Genomic DNA, 19,036 nt, shown 5'->3' with positions numbered 1-19,036 from the left:
CACAAGACCGTCGGCTGAAAACAGTGCGCCGAAGGCCAGTATCAGCAGGTGTCACCCAATCGTGCATGAAATTAACACCAACGTATTTATACGCACACATAGGCGAGGTGCCATCTGTTGGTCACACTCGCTAGTCCCTGAACGTCTACCACTAACCGATAGAGAGCCATCCAGGGATGCCCTCGCCCCCGCATCGGGAGACCCCGTTGAAAGCATCATTATCGTTTCATCGTGAGATATGATGGCAAATTGAATTGCAAAACAGTGTTTATTCCGAAAACCAATAACCGGCTAAACTATTAGGTCAACGAGCCACCAGTCGCACTCTGCTAATCGTCGCTGTCGGTCGGGGCACAAACATTCGCACACATACAAATATGCACGATGATGTTTGCATTTGACGCCCCCAGTTGGAAAATGCATGAACCTCGGACTTCCTCGGTTGGAACTTGGAACTGCTATCGGATTGGCCAAGAGAGCAGGCGAAAAGGGAGGAAACGATATCGATACCCAGAAGCAGCACCGACTGCTTTGAAACGGTGATGGAGACTAAACCACCATCAACCTGTCGATACCGATTGAGTACTACACTAGGGTGCACCATTGAGATGTAACTGATATGATTTTGCAGATAATTGAAAACACTTTAAAAAATATTTAAAAAGTTAAAGACAATATAAAAGTTAAGCCATTTGAAAACTGTCTGACCTTAAAATGAACTAAGAAATAAAGTTTAAATATAACTTCAAACCGCCCTACTTTGATAATCTTGACTAACTGAGCAAGTTCCGAAAGCGTCGTTGGAAACCGACTAGTGCAAACCATCTGTGAAGTTATTACTTCTCCACTCACACGTCCCTAGCGTCCACGTGTACCTCCATAGTCTGCGCTGGCTCAACCGTACATCAACCGTACATCTGTCCGTCCGACTGACTCGCTATGTCGTCGAAGTAAATCAATTTCCAATAAAAATACAACGCAGTGGTGGAAAACCGCCACTAAACGGTAGTCTGTTTGCTTTTTACGCCATCGAACCGGCGTCCGTCCCTGAACTGATACACATGGTCATGGAAAAGAGCAAGGGAAAATCGGTTGCTCTTTGCCGCGGGAAATTTAAAGTGGTTACGCCATCGCCTTTTTCCCTCGGCGGACTCCAATGTGTACCGAATAGATCAATCATAACCGAATGGGTGTCTCTTGAGACTATTTTGAAATCTTTTTTTTTTTTTGCGCAATTTACTTGTTACAATTCTTCTTCCGGCAAGCTCAAAAAGCCCAACAAAAACAAAGATTTTGCTCTTCATATTTGTATTAATACTACATAACGATACCGACCTTCGTGGTCCCCTACAAATTCGCCTTGACTCGGAACTGTCGTGGTTTTCTCTTCTTAAAAACTAGGTGCACGATACCTGCGCGTTTTCTTCTTAGCGGCGCCGCTTGTTCTTCTTACCGCCTCTCGCATGCCAACACTGCCACTGCCGCGCGTGCGCGGTTCTTCAAATGCAGCTCGCTCAACACACCGCTCGACGAGTGCCGGACTCCGATGTCCTTCGTGCGCCAACCAGTTGAAGCCCTGCTGGGCAGTACGGGATTCCGCACTCCGTCGTGCGCCCGCCAGTTGAAGCCCTGCTGGGCAGTACGGGATTCCGCACTCCGTCGTGCGCCCGCCAGTTGAAGCCCTGCTGGGCAGTACGGGATTCCGCACTCCGTCGTGCGCCCGCCAGTTGAAGCCCTGCTGGGCAGTACGGGATTCCGCACTCCGTCGTGCGCCCGCCAGTTGAAGCCCTGCTGGGCACCGTCACCTCCAACTCCTTCCGGCAGCAATCCGTCGCGTCGACACAGATCTGCTCAGGCGCCGATTCCGGCGATCATCCGCAGAAGCGAATTCGCCCCAGACAAAAACCCTGAATGAAGCACAATGTTATTCGCCCATCCAAAAAGGCACCTTGACACCCCAACTCACCCTATTTGGGGCCTTTGTCTTGCCGACGTGCTACTTTGGGGACTTCCTCTTGCGTCGTGTTCTTCTTCCTACGACAGCCGCTGTCAGGGAGGTGGATTCTGCAGCAGGGAACAAAAGAGTCAAGAAAGTTCTTTTTTGGGCTACCCTTTGCGCAATTACCTTAAAGTGCGCTTTGGCGCTGTTCTGTGGAATTCGTTCCGATCTTGCCTCCGTGTGGCCGTTGGCGAGTGGTGATCTAGGGGAGATTGGCGTTTGAGATCGACTCGGTAAAGCTTGGTCCCACATTACCTTTCGTTTGTTACTGTCGGTCTTCTGCGTGCGACAATCCGATCCTTAACACCGACGCATTTGTCCAGGCCAAGGTGTGGCGTTTCTGCGCTCGATTTGTTCGCTGGGGGTGGCCAAGGAATCGTGCCGACACGTGCTGCAGAGATTTCTAGGGTTAGCTGGGCGACACGCTTAATTTTGTTTGCACTCACTCTTTCTTTTTTCGACGGCGCTGTTATCCGGACGGCCTTCTGGGCCAAGACGACGGCCAGCACGAGCGAATCGTTCACCGCACCAAATTTGCCCGCACACGCGTTGTCGAACGTCGCGAGTACGCAGGTCGTAGACGTGCACGACCGAACCCGACGAGAGCTGTCGCGGACTGACTTTTGTGTGTCCGAGCGGAAGTGGTAGCGCGAGTTTGTGTTGGTGCGCGATGGCAAGAAATTGCAAGCAAGCGTTAGAGGCATCTGCTTGCGAACGGGGGGTGTATTGCTTCTGATTCAGATTTCTAACAATCTTGGTCTGTTTACACTAGGGCGGTACAACTTTTTCTTATCTAACAGACTAAATGTTACATACTAATATTTCCGTTTCGCATTTTTTCCCCTTCTTCCCCGCAGGATCCATAATGTTCCACGTTCGCCGACGACCAGCAGATTCCCAGCCGCGAAGGCGGAAGAAAAAGCCCCTCGGCGTGTCCAACGGGAGCGGGAATCTGAGCGGCGATCGGGAGGGCCCGATGTTGATCGAAATCACCCACAGTGGCGATGGGGGGCGCCGGGTCAAGCTGGGCAGCGAACCGATCGAGGTGGGGTCGGCCAACACGAACGCACTGCAGCTGTTCGGGCCGTCCATCCAGGCCCGGCACTGTTTGATTTCGATGCACGACGGCGTGTGCACCGTGACGCCCCTGCACGCGGACGGGACGACCTTCGTGAACGGGCACCACATCCAGCAGCCGACGATACTGCATGTAAGTTATTTTTTTTTCAACAGTCATAAATATTGACAATTCGAGTGAAATCAATTTTAAGCATGCATTGCAAAATAAGAAAAATAGATTTTGAATGTGTTACAATCTTGCATTTTAAATTTTTTTTCTGCAAGTTCAACCAATTGTGCATAAGAATAACCATTTGAACGTTCGTTTTAATTCGCAATAATATACGGCTGATACAATTTTTATTTAATTTTTAACCAATTTGCAATGGTTTTTTTTTTTCATATTTCCCGGCTTGTTATATTTTTTCTGTGTTATTGCAATCTTGACTCGATACATTTTCCGTAATATTAGATCGCCTTCAACTTTCTGTACTGAAAATGCTAAAGGTTTTAAAATATATTTTTTGTAATTCCGTCGTGAAACTACTGATCAGTAGTGCGGTGCCTGTGTGGACGCGTAGTCCTGTTCTTTTTTTCGTGTTATTTTCCGTCTCTTTTATGTCGCTGTTCGAGTGCATGGGGTGATTGGTCATTATAATTAAATAATGGCATCAGTAGTGCGGTGCCTGTGTGGACGCGCAGTCCTGTTTTTTCGTGCTATTTTCCGTCTCTTTTGTGTCGCTGTTCGAGTGTATGGGGTGATTGGCGCAGTCTTGTTTTTTGTGTTATTTTCCGTCTCTTTTATGTCGCTGTTCGAGTGCATGGGGTGATTGGTCATTATAATTAAATAATGGCATCAGTAGTGCGGTGCCTGTGTGGACGCTCAGTCCTGTTTTTTCGTGTTATTTTCCGTCTCTTTTGTGTCGCTGTTCGAGTGCATGGGGTGATTGGCTATTATAATTAAATAATGGCATCAGTAGTGCGGTGCCTGTGTGGACGCGTAGTCCTGTTTTTTTCGTGTTATTTTCCGTCTCTTTTATGTCGCTGTTCGAGTGCATGGGGTGATTGGTCATTATAATTAAATAATGGCATCAGTAGTGCGGTGCCTGTGTGGACGCGCAGTCCTGTTTTTTCGTGCTATTTTCCGTCTCTTTTGTGTCGCTGTTCGAGTGTATGGGGTGATTGGCGCAGTCTTGTTTTTTTGTGTTATTTTCCGTCTCTTTTATGTCGCTGTTCGAGTGCATGGGGTGATTGGTCATTATAATTAAATAATGGCATCAGTAGTGCGGTGCCTGTGTGGACGCTCAGTCCTGTTTTTTTCGTGTTATTTTCCGTCTCTTTTGTGTCGCTGTTCGAGTGCATGGGGTGATTGGCTATTATAATTAAATAATGGCATCAGTAGTGCGGTGCCTGTGTGGACGCGTAGTCCTGTTTTTTCGTGCTATTTTCCGTCTCTTTTGTGTCGCTGTTCGAGTGCATGGGGTGATTGGCTATTATAATTAAATAATGGCATCAGTAGTGCGGTGCCTGTGTGGACGCGTAGTCCTGTTTTTTTTCGTGTTATTTTCCGTCTCTTTTGTGTCGCTGTTCGAGTGCATGGGGTGATTGGTCATTATAATTAAATAATGGCATCAGTAGTGCGGTGCCTGTGTGGACGCGTAGTCCTGTTTTTTTTCGTGTTATTTTCCGTCTTTTTGTGTCGCTGTTCGAGTGTATGGGGTGATTGGCTATTATAATTAAATAATGGCATCAGTAGTGCGGTGCCTGTGTGGACGCGTAGTCCTGTTTTTTCGTGCTATTTTCCGTCTCTTTTGTGTCGCTGTTCGAGTGCATGGGGTGATTGGCTATTATAATTAAATAATGGCATCAGTAGTGCGGTGCCTGTGTGGACGCGTAGTCCTGTTTTTTTTCGTGTTATTTTCCGTCTCTTTTGTGTCGCTGTTCGAGTGCATGGGGTGATTGGTCATTATAATTAAATAATGGCATCAGTAGTGCGGTGCCTGTGTGGACGCGTAGTCCTGTTTTTTTTCGTGTTATTTTCCGTCTTTTTGTGTCGCTGTTCGAGTGTATGGGGTGATTGGCGCAGTCTTGTTTTTTGTTATTTTCCGTCTCTTTTATGTCGCTGTTCGAGTGCATGGGGTGATTGGTCATTATAATTAAATAATGGCATCAGTAGTGCGGTGCCTGTGTGGACGCTCAGTCCTGTTTTTTCGTGTTATTTTCCGTCTCTTTTGTGTCGCTGTTCGAGTGCATGGGGTGATTGGTCATTATAATTAAATAATGGCATCAGTAGTGCGGTGCCTGTGTGGACGCTCAGTCCTGTTTTTTCGTGTTATTTTCCGTCTCTTTTGTGTCGCTGTTCGAGTGCATGGGGTGATTGGCTATTATAATTAAATAATGGCATCAGTAGTGCGGTGCCTGTGTGGACGCGTAGTCCTGTTTTTTTCGTGTTATTTTCCGTCTCTTTTATGTCGCTGTTCGAGTGCATGGGGTGATTGGTCATTATAATTAAATAATGGCATCAGTAGTGCGGTGCCTGTGTGGACGCGCAGTCCTGTTTTTTCGTGCTATTTTCCGTCTCTTTTGTGTCGCTGTTCGAGTGTATGGGGTGATTGGCGCAGTCTTGTTTTTTGTGTTATTTTCCGTCTCTTTTATGTCGCTGTTCGAGTGCATGGGGTGATTGGTCATTATAATTAAATAATGGCATCAGTAGTGCGGTGCCTGTGTGGACGCTCAGTCCTGTTTTTTTCGTGTTATTTTCCGTCTCTTTTGTGTCGCTGTTCGAGTGCATGGGGTGATTGGCTATTATAATTAAATAATGGCATCAGTAGTGCGGTGCCTGTGTGGACGCGTAGTCCTGTTTTTTCGTGCTATTTTCCGTCTCTTTTGTGTCGCTGTTCGAGTGCATGGGGTGATTGGCTATTATAATTAAATAATGGCATCAGTAGTGCGGTGCCTGTGTGGACGCGTAGTCCTGTTTTTTTTCGTGTTATTTTCCGTCTCTTTTATGTCGCTGTTCGAGTGCATGGGGTGATTGGTCATTATAATTAAATAATGGCATCAGTAGTGCGGTGCCTGTGTGGACGCGCAGTCCTGTTTTTCGTGCTATTTTCCGTCTCTTTTGTGTCGCTGTTCGAGTGTATGGGGTGATTGGCGCAGTCTTGTTTTTTTGTTATTTTCCGTCTCTTTTATGTCGCTGTTCGAGTGCATGGGGTGATTGGTCATTATAATTAAATAATGGCATCAGTAGTGCGGTGCCTGTGTGGACGCTCAGTCCTGTTTTTTTCGTGTTATTTTCCGTCTCTTTTGTGTCGCTGTTCGAGTGCATGGGGTGATTGGCTATTATAATTAAATAATGGCATCAGTAGTGCGGTGCCTGTGTGGACGCGTAGTCCTGTTTTTTTTCGTGTTATTTTCCGTCTCTTTTGTGTCGCTGTTCGAGTGCATGGGGTGATTGGCTATTATAATTAAATAATGGCATCAGTAGTGCGGTGCCTGTGTGGACGCGTAGTCCTGTTTTTTTTCGTGTTATTTTCCGTCTCTTTTGTGTCGCTGTTCGAGTGCATGGGGTGATTGGTCATTATAATTAAATAATGGCATCAGTAGTGCGGTGCCTGTGTGGACGCGTAGTCCTGTTTTTTTTCGTGTTATTTTCCGTATTTTTGTGTCGCTGTTCGAGTGTATGGGGTGATTGGCTATTATAATTAAATAATGGCATCAGTAGTGCGGTGCCTGTGTGGACGCGTAGTCCTGTTTTTTCGTGCTATTTTCCGTCTCTTTTGTGTCGCTGTTCGAGTGCATGGGGTGATTGGCTATTATAATTAAATAATGGCATCAGTAGTGCGGTGCCTGTGTGGACGCGTAGTCCTGTTTTTTTTCGTGTTATTTTCCGTCTCTTTTGTGTCGCTGTTCGAGTGCATGGGGTGATTGGTCATTATAATTAAATAATGGCATCAGTAGTGCGGTGCCTGTGTGGACGCTCAGTCCTGTTTTTTTCGTGTTATTTTCCGTCTCTTTTGTGTCGCTGTTCGAGTGCATGGGGTGATTGGCTATTATAATTAAATAATGGCATCAGTAGTGCGGTGCCTGTGTGGACGCGTAGTCCTGTTTTTTCGTGCTATTTTCCGTCTCTTTTGTGTCGCTGTTCGAGTGCATGGGGTGATTGGCTATTATAATTAAATAATGGCATCAGTAGTGCGGTGCCTGTGTGGACGCGTAGTCCTGTTTTTTCGTGTTATTTTCCGTCTCTTTTGTGTCGCTGTTCGAGTGCATGGGGTGATTGGCTATTATAATTAAATAATGGCATCAGTAGTGCGGTGCCTGTGTGGACGCGTAGTCCTGTTTTTTCGTGCTATTTTCCGTCTCTTTTGTGTCGCTGTTCGAGTGCATGGGGTGATTGGCTATTATAATTAAATAATGGCATCAGTAGTGCGGTGCCTGTGTGGACGCGTAGTCCTGTTTTTTTTCGTGCTATTTTCCGTCTCTTTTGTGTCGCTGTTCGAGTGCATGGGGTGATTGGCTATTATAATTAAATAATGGCATCAGTAGTGCGGTGCCTGTGTGGACGCGTAGTCCTGTTTTTTTTCGTGTTATTTTCCGTCTCTTTTGTGTCGCTGTTCGAGTGCATGGGGTGATTGGTCATTATAATTAAATAATGGCATCAGTAGTGCGGTGCCTGTGTGGACGCGTAGTCCTGTTTTTTTTCGTGTTATTTTCCGTCTTTTTGTGTCGCTGTTCGAGTGCATGGGGTGATTGGCTATTATAATTAAATAATGGCATCAGTAGTGCGGTGCCTGTGTGGACGCGTAGTCCTGTTTTTTCGTGTTATTTTCCGTCTCTTTTGTGTCGCTGTTCGAGTGCATGGGGTGATTGGCTATTATAATTAAATAATGGCATCAGTAGTGCGGTGCCTGTGTGGACGCGTAGTCCTGTTTTTTTTCGTGTTATTTTCCGTCTCTTTTGTGTCGCTGTTCGAGTGCATGGGGTGATTGGTCATTATAATTAAATAATGGCATCAGTAGTGCGGTGCCTGTGTGGACGCGTAGTCCTGTTTTTTTTCGTGTTATTTTCCGTCTTTTTGTGTCGCTGTTCGAGTGTATGGGGTGATTGGCGCAGTCTTGTTTTTTTGTGTTATTTTCCGTCTCTTTTATGTCGCTGTTCGAGTGCATGGGGTGATTGGTCATTATAATTAAATAATGGCATCAGTAGTGCGGTGCCTGTGTGGACGCTCAGTCCTGTTTTTTTCGTGTTATTTTCCGTCTCTTTTGTGTCGCTGTTCGAGTGCATGGGGTGATTGGTCATTATAATTAAATAATGGCATCAGTAGTGCGGTGCCTGTGTGGACGCTCAGTCCTGTTTTTTTCGTGTTATTTTCCGTCTCTTTTGTGTCGCTGTTCGAGTGCATGGGGTGATTGGCTATTATAATTAAATAATGGCATCAGTAGTGCGGTGCCTGTGTGGACGCGTAGTCCTGTTTTTTTCGTGTTATTTTCCGTCTCTTTTATGTCGCTGTTCGAGTGCATGGGGTGATTGGTCATTATAATTAAATAATGGCATCAGTAGTGCGGTGCCTGTGTGGACGCGCAGTCCTGTTTTTCGTGCTATTTTCCGTCTCTTTTGTGTCGCTGTTCGAGTGCATGGGGTGATTGGCTATTATAATTAAATAATGGCATCAGTAGTGCGGTGCCTGTGTGGACGCGTAGTCCTGTTTTTTTTCGTGTTATTTTCCGTCTCTTTTGTGTCGCTGTTCGAGTGCATGGGGTGATTGGTATTATAATTAAATAATGGCATCAGTAGTGCGGTGCCTGTGTGGACGCGTAGTCCTGTTTTTTCGTGTTATTTTCCGTCTCTTTTGTGTCGCTGTTCGAGTGCATGGGGTGATTGGCTATTATAATTAAATAATGGCATCAGTAGTGCGGTGCCTGTGTGGACGCGTAGTCCTGTTTTTTTTCGTGTTATTTTCCGTCTCTTTTGTGTCGCTGTTCGAGTGCATGGGGTGATTGGTCATTATAATTAAATAATGGCATCAGTAGTGCGGTGCCTGTGTGGACGCGTAGTCCTGTTTTTTTTCGTGTTATTTTCCGTATTTTTGTGTCGCTGTTCGAGTGCATGGGGTGATTGGTCATTATAATTAAATAATGGCATCAGTAGTGCGGTGCCTGTGTGGACGCGTAGTCCTGTTTTTTTTCGTGTTATTTTCCGTCTCTTTTGTGTCGCTGTTCGAGTGCATGGGGTGATTGGCTATTATAATTAAATAATGGCATCAGTAGTGCGGTGCCTGTGTGGACGCGTAGTCCTGTTTTTTTTCGTGTTATTTTCCGTCTCTTTTGTGTCGCTGTTCGAGTGCATGGGGTGATTGGTCATTATAATTAAATAATGGCATCAGTAGTGCGGTGCCTGTGTGGACGCGTAGTCCTGTTTTTTTTCGTGTTATTTTCCGTCTTTTTGTGTCGCTGTTCGAGTGTATGGGGTGATTGGCGCAGTCTTGTTTTTTTGTGTTATTTTCCGTCTCTTTTATGTCGCTGTTCGAGTGCATGGGGTGATTGGTCATTATAATTAAATAATGGCATCAGTAGTGCGGTGCCTGTGTGGACGCTCAGTCCTGTTTTTTCGTGTTATTTTCCGTCTCTTTTGTGTCGCTGTTCGAGTGCATGGGGTGATTGGTCATTATAATTAAATAATGGCATCAGTAGTGCGGTGCCTGTGTGGACGCTCAGTCCTGTTTTTTCGTGTTATTTTCCGTCTCTTTTGTGTCGCTGTTCGAGTGCATGGGGTGATTGGCTATTATAATTAAATAATGGCATCAGTAGTGCGGTGCCTGTGTGGACGCGTAGTCCTGTTTTTTTCGTGTTATTTTCCGTCTCTTTTATGTCGCTGTTCGAGTGCATGGGGTGATTGGTCATTATAATTAAATAATGGCATCAGTAGTGCGGTGCCTGTGTGGACGCGCAGTCCTGTTTTTTCGTGCTATTTTCCGTCTCTTTTGTGTCGCTGTTCGAGTGTATGGGGTGATTGGCGCAGTCTTGTTTTTTGTGTTATTTTCCGTCTCTTTTATGTCGCTGTTCGAGTGCATGGGGTGATTGGTCATTATAATTAAATAATGGCATCAGTAGTGCGGTGCCTGTGTGGACGCTCAGTCCTGTTTTTTCGTGTTATTTTCCGTCTCTTTTGTGTCGCTGTTCGAGTGCATGGGGTGATTGGTATTATAATTAAATAATGGCATCAGTAGTGCGGTGCCTGTGTGGACGCGTAGTCCTGTTTTTCGTGTTATTTTCCGTCTCTTTTGTGTCGCTGTTCGAGTGCATGGGGTGATTGGTCATTATAATTAAATAATGGCATCAGTAGTGCGGTGCCTGTGTGGACGCGTAGTCCTGTTTTTTCGTGTTATTTTCCGTCTCTTTTGTGTCGCTGTTCGAGTGCATGGGGTGATTGGTCATTATAATTAAATAATGGCATCAGTAGTGCGGTGCCTGTGTGGACGCGCAGTCCTGTTTTTCGTGTTATTTTCCGTCTCTTTTGTGTCGCTGTTCGAGTGTATGGGGTGATTGGCGCAGTCTTGTTTTTTTGTGTTATTTTCCGTCTCTTTTATGTCGCTGTTCGAGTGCATGGGGTGATTGGTCATTATAATTAAATAATGGCATCAGTAGTGCGGTGCCTGTGTGGACGCTCAGTCCTGTTTTTTTCGTGTTATTTTCCGTCTCTTTTGTGTCGCTGTTCGAGTGCATGGGGTGATTGGCTATTATAATTAAATAATGGCATCAGTAGTGCGGTGCCTGTGTGGACGCGTAGTCCTGTTTTTCGTGTTATTTTCCGTCTCTTTTGTGTCGCTGTTCGAGTGCATGGGGTGATTGGTCATTATAATTAAATAATGGCATCAGTAGTGCGGTGCCTGTGTGGACGCGTAGTCCTGTTTTTTCGTGTTATTTTCCGTCTCTTTTGTGTCGCTGTTCGAGTGCATGGGGTGATTGGTCATTATAATTAAATAATGGCATCAGTAGTGCGGTGCCTGTGTGGACGCTCAGTCCTGTTTTTTCGTGTTATTTTCCGTCTCTTTTGTGTCGCTGTTCGAGTGCATGGGGTGATTGGCTATTATAATTAAATAATGGCATCAGTAGTGCGGTGCCTGTGTGGACGCGTAGTCCTGTTTTTCGTGTTATTTTCCGTCTCTTTTATGTCGCTGTTCGAGTGCATGGGGTGATTGGTCATTATAATTAAATAATGGCATCAGTAGTGCGGTGCCTGTGTGGACGCGCAGTCCTGTTTTTCGTGCTATTTTCCGTCTCTTTTGTGTCGCTGTTCGAGTGTATGGGGTGATTGGCGCAGTCTTGTTTTTGTGTTATTTTCCGTCTCTTTTATGTCGCTGTTCGAGTGCATGGGGTGATTGGTCATTATAATTAAATAATGGCATCAGTAGTGCGGTGCCTGTGTGGACGCTCAGTCCTGTTTTTTGTGTTATTTTCCGTCTCTTTTATGTCGCTGTTCGAGTGCATGGGGTGATTGGTCATTATAATTAAATAATGGCATCAGTAGTGCGGTGCCTGTGTGGACGCTCAGTCCTGTTTTTTCGTGTTATTTTCCGTCTCTTTTGTGTCGCTGTTCGAGTGCATGGGGTGATTGGTCATTATAATTAAATAATGGCATCAGTAGTGCGGTGCCTGTGTGGACGCTCAGTCCTGTTTTTTTCGTGTTATTTTCCGTCTCTTTTGTGTCGCTGTTCGAGTGCATGGGGTGATTGGCTATTATAATTAAATAATGGCATCAGTAGTGCGGTGCCTGTGTGGACGCGTAGTCCTGTTTTTTCGTGCTATTTTCCGTCTCTTTTGTGTCGCTGTTCGAGTGTATGGGGTGATTGGCGCAGTCTTGTTTTTTTGTGTTATTTTCCGTCTCTTTTATGTCGCTGTTCGAGTGCATGGGGTGATTGGTCATTATAATTAAATAATGGCATCAGTAGTGCGGTGCCTGTGTGGACGCGTAGTCCTGTTTTTTTCGTGTTATTTTCCGTCTCTTTTATGTCGCTGTTCGAGTGCATGGGGTGATTGGTCATTATAATTAAATAATGGCATCAGTAGTGCGGTGCCTGTGTGGACGCGCAGTCCTGTTTTTTCGTGCTATTTTCCGTCTCTTTTGTGTCGCTGTTCGAGTGTATGGGGTGATTGGCGCAGTCTTGTTTTTTTGTGTTATTTTCCGTCTCTTTTATGTCGCTGTTCGAGTGCATGGGGTGATTGGTCATTATAATTAAATAATGGCATCAGTAGTGCGGTGCCTGTGTGGACGCTCAGTCCTGTTTTTTCGTGTTATTTTCCGTCTCTTTTGTGTCGCTGTTCGAGTGCATGGGGTGATTGGCTATTATAATTAAATAATGGCATCAGTAGTGCGGTGCCTGTGTGGACGCGTAGTCCTGTTTTTTCGTGCTATTTTCCGTCTCTTTTGTGTCGCTGTTCGAGTGCATGGGGTGATTGGCTATTATAATTAAATAATGGCATCAGTAGTGCGGTGCCTGTGTGGACGCGTAGTCCTGTTTTTTTTCGTGTTATTTTCCGTCTCTTTTGTGTCGCTGTTCGAGTGCATGGGGTGATTGGTCATTATAATTAAATAATGGCATCAGTAGTGCGGTGCCTGTGTGGACGCTCAGTCCTGTTTTTTCGTGTTATTTTCCGTCTCTTTTGTGTCGCTGTTCGAGTGCATGGGGTGATTGGCTATTATAATTAAATAATGGCATCAGTAGTGCGGTGCCTGTGTGGACGCGTAGTCCTGTTTTTTTCGTGTTATTTTCCGTCTCTTTTATGTCGCTGTTCGAGTGCATGGGGTGATTGGTCATTATAATTAAATAATGGCATCAGTAGTGCGGTGCCTGTGTGGACGCGCAGTCCTGTTTTTCGTGCTATTTTCCGTCTCTTTTGTGTCGCTGTTCGAGTGTATGGGGTGATTGGCGCAGTCTTGTTTTTTTGTGTTATTTTCCGTCTCTTTTATGTCGCTGTTCGAGTGCATGGGGTGATTGGTCATTATAATTAAATAATGGCATCAGTAGTGCGGTGCCTGTGTGGACGCTCAGTCCTGTTTTTGTGTTATTTTCCGTCTCTTTTGTCGCTGTTCGAGTGCATGGGGTGATTGGTCATTATAATTAAATAATGGCATCAGTAGTGCGGTGCCTGTGTGGACGCTCAGTCCTGTTTTTTCGTGTTATTTTCCGTCTCTTTTGTGTCGCTGTTCGAGTGCATGGGGTGATTGGTCATTATAATTAAATAATGGCATCAGTAGTGCGGTGCCTGTGTGGACGCTCAGTCCTGTTTTTTCGTGTTATTTTCCGTCTCTTTTATGTCGCTGTTCGAGTGCATGGGGTGATTGGTCATTATAATTAAATAATGGCATCAGTAGTGCGGTGCCTGTGTGGACGCGCAGTCCTGTTTTTCGTGTTATTTTCCGTCTCTTTTGTGTCGCTGTTCGAGTGTATGGGGTGATTGGCGCAGTCTTGTTTTTGTGTTATTTTCCGTCTCTTTTATGTCGCTGTTCGAGTGCATGGGGTGATTGGTCATTATAATTAAATAATGGCATCAGTAGTGCGGTGCCTGTGTGGACGCTCAGTCCTGTTTTTTCGTGTTATTTTCCGTCTCTTTTGTGTCGCTGTTCGAGTGCATGGGGTGATTGGTCATTATAATTAAATAATGGCATCAGTAGTGCGGTGCCTGTGTGGACGCGTAGTCCTGTTTTTTCGTGCTATTTTCCGTCTCTTTTGTGTCGCTGTTCGAGTGCATGGGGTGATTGGCTATTATAATTAAATAATGGCATCAGTAGTGCGGTGCCTGTGTGGACGCGTAGTCCTGTTTTTTCGTGTTATTTTCCGTCTCTTTTGTGTCGCTGTTCGAGTGCATGGGGTGATTGGTCATTATAATTAAATAATGGCATCAGTAGTGCGGTGCCTGTGTGGACGCGTAGTCCTGTTTTTTTTCGTGTTATTTTCCGTCTCTTTTGTGTCGCTGTTCGAGTGCATGGGGTGATTGGTCATTATAATTAAATAATGGCATCAGTAGTGCGGTGCCTGTGTGGACGCGTAGTCCTGTTTTTTCGTGCTATTTTCCGTCTCTTTTGTGTCGCTGTTCGAGTGCATGGGGTGATTGGCTATTATAATTAAATAATGGCATCAGTAGTGCGGTGCCTGTGTGGACGCGTAGTCCTGTTTTTTTTCGTGTTATTTTCCGTCTCTTTTGTGTCGCTGTTCGAGTGCATGGGGTGATTGGTCATTATAATTAAATAATGGCATCAGTAGTGCGGTGCCTGTGTGGACGCGTAGTCCTGTTTTTTTCGTGTTATTTTCCGTCTCTTTTGTGTCGCTGTTCGAGTGCATGGGGTGATTGGTCATTATAATTAAATAATGGCATCAGTAGTGCGGTGCCTGTGTGGACGCGTAGTCCTGTTTTTTTTCGTGTTATTTTCCGTCTTTTTGTGTCGCTGTTCGAGTGTATGGGGTGATTGGCGCAGTCTTGTTTTTTGTGTTATTTTCCGTCTCTTTTATGTCGCTGTTCGAGTGCATGGGGTGATTGGTCATTATAATTAAATAATGGCATCAGTAGTGCGGTGCCTGTGTGGACGCTCAGTCCTGTTTTTTCGTGTTATTTTCCGTCTCTTTTGTGTCGCTGTTCGAGTGCATGGGGTGATTGGTCATTATAATTAAATAATGGCATCAGTAGTGCGGTGCCTGTGTGGACGCTCAGTCCTGTTTTTTCGTGTTATTTTCCGTCTCTTTTGTGTCGCTGTTCGAGTGCATGGGGTGATTGGCTATTATAATTAAATAATGGCATCAGTAGTGCGGTGCCTGTGTGGACGCGTAGTCCTGTTTTTCGTGCTATTTTCCGTCTCTTTTGTGTCGCTGTTCGAGTGCATGGGGTGATTGGCTATTATAATTAAATAATGGCATCAGTAGTGCGGTGCCTGTGTGGACGCGTAGTCCTGTTTTTTTTCGTGTTATTTTCCGTCTCTTTTGTGTCGCTGTTCGAGTGCATGGGGTGATTGGTCATTATAATTAAATAATGGCATCAGTAGTGCGGTGCCTGTGTGGACGCGTAGTCCTGTTTTTTTTCGTGTTATTTTCCGTCTTTTTGTGTCGCTGTTCGAGTGCATGGGGTGATTGGATTTCTTCTTCTTCTTTTTTCATTTATTTTTTGTTCGCGCGTTCGTTGGCCGATGAATTTTATTTTTGTTTTCTTTATATAGTTTTCGATAGAAACGATAAATAATGGCATCAGTAGTGCGGTGCCTGTGTGGACGCGTAGTCCTGTTTTTTCGTGCTATTTTCCGTCTCTTTTGTGTGTTTGAGACAAGCAAGTCGTATTGCTGGATTAAGTCCTTTCCATATCATCGAGGATCGGAAGGCACGTCGACGGATATGTTTTAAGGCTTATGATATAAAATAATTTTAATGAATGAAGCCCTTCCTACATCACTGTTGATCGGAAGGCACGCCGACGGAGAATTTCTGGAGAATCGCGGTCAAATAATACTATATTTAAATCCCTAGATAGGTATCTTTCCGCAGCCGGCTGCCTAAGATTTTTAAAATTTCAACCGATAAACAAATTGCTCATGGTCGCATCACCTACCACAGTGAATCCTGACCTCATACCCATCTTACTAACCCCTCAAAACTCATGTGATACTTTGTCGGAGACGCAGTCGATTTGGCGGTCCCATCACTCAAGTATCGGCTAACATTCCCATCCACTTCCCGTGTCTTACCACTGGTCGTGGCCGGCGTCGGTATTGATCAGCACGATAGGGACCTTTGAAAATTGCGAAGGGGTGATGATTGGTTCCTACTTTTCATCTGTGGTCCACGGAGCAATGTTTGGGGGTCCTGGTCAATAACGAAGTAGCAGCTACGGGTAGACACCAATGCTATGCTATGCTATTCCGTCGTGAAACTACTTACTTTTCCTGTCATTCTTTTCTGTACCAAAAATAACAGAATCGAATAGCAACACTTTTCAAAAGAAATGCTGAAAAGTTCTTTTTTTCAGCACTCAAATGGGTGCTGAAAAGTTGAACTTTTCAAAAAAAAATTGATTTAAACGATTTATTCACAAAATAGGGACCATCCATAAACCACGTGGACACTTTTTTTGGGATCTGTTACCCCCTTCGTGGACAATTGTCCATACAAAAAAATCTTTTTGTATGGATCGTGGACAATCGCCATACCCCCTAAAGTATCCACGTGGTTTATGGATGGTCCCATACAAGAAAATTTGAAATAACATTTCACTCAGTGTGTGTTTTTGGAATTGCAAAAAATGTTGTATGGAACTCATTGCAAAACTTGATTTTTTCAGCACTCTTCGTATTTATCCAACTCGGTGAACCTCGTTGGATAAATGTACGACTCGTGCTGAAAAGATCCTCTTTTTGCAACTTGTTGCATAAACTACTATTTTATTATTGTTTATGCAAAATACTTTTCTTGAAACTATATTCTAATACATTCAAAGTAAGGAATCGAATTAAAAGGAATAGAAACATTTGAAACAATACCGTATTATGTTTTATGTTTGTCTTATCAATTGATAAAATTGTTCAATTTTAGGGGTCCCGTCACAACGTTCATACATCGGCGGTTGAAATTAGCTGAGGTGAAGATGGTATGGGCGTCATTACAAAATTGCATGTAAATTTATTTAGCACACTCGTGAAAAAAAATTTGTTATATCGGCATCAAAATGCTCATGGTCACATCACTGCCACTCGTGAATCCTGACCTCATACCCATCTACTAACCCCCTCAAAACTCATGTGATACTTTGTCGGAGAAGCAGTCGATTGGGCGGTCTCTATCACTCAAGTATCGGACTAACAATCCCATCCACACTCTACCACTGGTCGTGGCCGGCGCCGGTATTGATCAGCATGATAGGGGCCTTTGAGAAGTTGCGAAGCGAGGAAAGATAGCTCCCACTTATCTTCCACGGCTCGTGGATGTTACTTCTGGAGGTCCTGGTCAATAACGGAGTAGCAACTGCGGGTGGGCACCGATGCTTATGCTTATGCTTATGCTTACATTATTAAATACTTTTTCTCACATCATGCACATCACGATTTTACCATAGGATTTTTTGCTGTGAATCTAACACCCCAGACTTAAGTCTTCCTCACAGCAAACACTCTCGATAATCACCGTGAGTGTGAGGGCTGAGTAAATTTACTCATATTTGAGTAAAATGAGGGTGTGAGTAGGACGCTTCCAACAATTTGTTATTTACAAAATCAATGACCATATCAATCCAAAATCAAACGGTTTTATTAATCGGTTGTACATTCGAGGTAGCGTCAATGTCTAATTCTCTAAATACGAAGGTTCACAGCAAAAAATCCGATGGTAAAATCGCATGCAAAAGCATGTACATCACCTTTGTGAGCAAAAGCATGTAATATTGCATGAGAAAACGTGTACACAAAAAGTATGTACCGAAGACAAAAAATCAGGTCTGTTCACCCCAAAAATAAAATCAATCTGGCGAGAAACATATTCAATTCAGACTATCAAGTCAACGCCCCAAACCTTCTCGGCTATCTTGACGCTATGTTTATAAATGGATCTTCACCGATGTAGCTGTAGGTTCCCTTATGCATCGTATGCAGTTAACACAGTATACGACGTACGGAAAACCTACTGTTACATTGGCATTGATGTGTCCATTTTTACAGCGGCGAGATAGCCGAGTGGGTTGGGGCGTGGACTTGGTAATCTGAATATTGCTCTCGTCGGATTGATGTTGTTTTTGGGGTGAACAGACATGATTTTTCTTCTTCGGTACATGCTTTTTGTGTACACGTTTTCTCATACAATATTACATGCTTTTTGTCCCGCCCGTGTGGATCAATCGGACCGCGCACTGGACTCACAATCCAGAGGTCGCCGGTTCGAATCCCGCGGCGGGCGCTCTAAAATTCTTTGTGTAAATATGGGTATTCGGCGCCGTCGCTCCGTGGCATACTTTCATACACTTAGGAGCCCAGGGCGGCGAAGTCCTTGTAGATAAAAAGGAAGACACTAGTGGTTGGTACTAGCAATGGTGGCCGACAGCTATAAAGTCAACTTCGTGTCGTGCTCACAAAGGTGATGTGCATGCTTTTGCATGCGATTTTACATAGATTTTTTTTGCTGTGTTGGTGTGGTATAACTATATGTATTTTTTGTTATCTGTCTGGATTCTTTTTCATTGCTGCAAAAAAAAACCTTGGTCGGCGGGCGATTATTTTCATAATTTTGAGATCAGTGGCCGGTCGATTCCGTTGTAATATTGATTTACCGCAGGATGAATCGGAGGCCACACAGTCAATCTTAGTTTTTCCTCATGGTTGGGTTGAGTGAGTTTCCGAACTCTGAAAATAATCACCAAAAGTGTCTCAAAAGTCGAAACTTCGAAAAAAATATGTTGAGAATATTTGCATAAGTGTTTTTTGATTAGACATTTTTGATAAAAAAAAACACATCGAATACAATACAAAAATAGTTTTAAAAATTCGGCCATTTTTCGTTACTCGACTTTATTTTTTTTGGACTCGGCATTTTAAAGCAAATTTTATGTATTATTCAAATCTCTATTTCATTTTAAGTTTTCGTGTTATTTGTAACTTTTTACATAAATTTTTAGAGTGTAACAATGTTGTACAAAGTTGTAGAGCAGACAATAAAAAATACAATATATTAACATAAAGAGTTCGCTTGTAACCATCACGACTTACTGCAATGTTACGAAAAAAAAGTTTCAAAAACGTTGGCAAAAAAGTTGGACGTCGTTTAACATGGTCGTTCAAGGTCACCCACGACAGACACGAACGACAAAACAAAGAAAAACACAAAAAGTAAAAGTAATTGTCTACTCTATATCTTTGTACAACATTGTTACTCCCAAAAAATAATCTTGAAAAGATACAAAAACACGAGATTTTAAAATAAAATTTTTGTTTTAAATGAAAATGTGGCCCTTC

General features: G+C 44.0%; 1 protein-coding gene across 13 annotated transcripts in view; it reads left to right on the top strand.

Moving 5' to 3' along the window:
- LOC6039666 (afadin) overlaps positions 1-19,036 on the top strand; it is a 164,786-nt gene that overhangs the window by 101,948 nt on the left and 43,802 nt on the right. For all 13 annotated transcript variants that reach the window (XR_005279067.1, XM_038266691.1, XM_038266692.1 and 10 more), the window contains one exon: positions 2,857-3,209. Coding sequence is in view for 12 of the 13 variants with exons in the window: in XM_038266691.1 (XP_038122619.1) it covers positions 2,857-3,209 (353 nt within the window). In the remaining variant the exon portion in view is untranslated. The remainder of the gene's footprint in view (positions 1-2,856; positions 3,210-19,036) is intronic.

Source organism: Culex quinquefasciatus, chromosome 1 (genome assembly GCF_015732765.1).
Source record: "Culex quinquefasciatus strain JHB chromosome 1, VPISU_Cqui_1.0_pri_paternal, whole genome shotgun sequence".
In the NCBI taxonomy this organism is placed as follows: Eukaryota; Metazoa; Arthropoda; class Insecta; order Diptera; family Culicidae; genus Culex; species Culex quinquefasciatus.
This window is presented reverse-complemented; position numbering and strand designations above follow the sequence as displayed.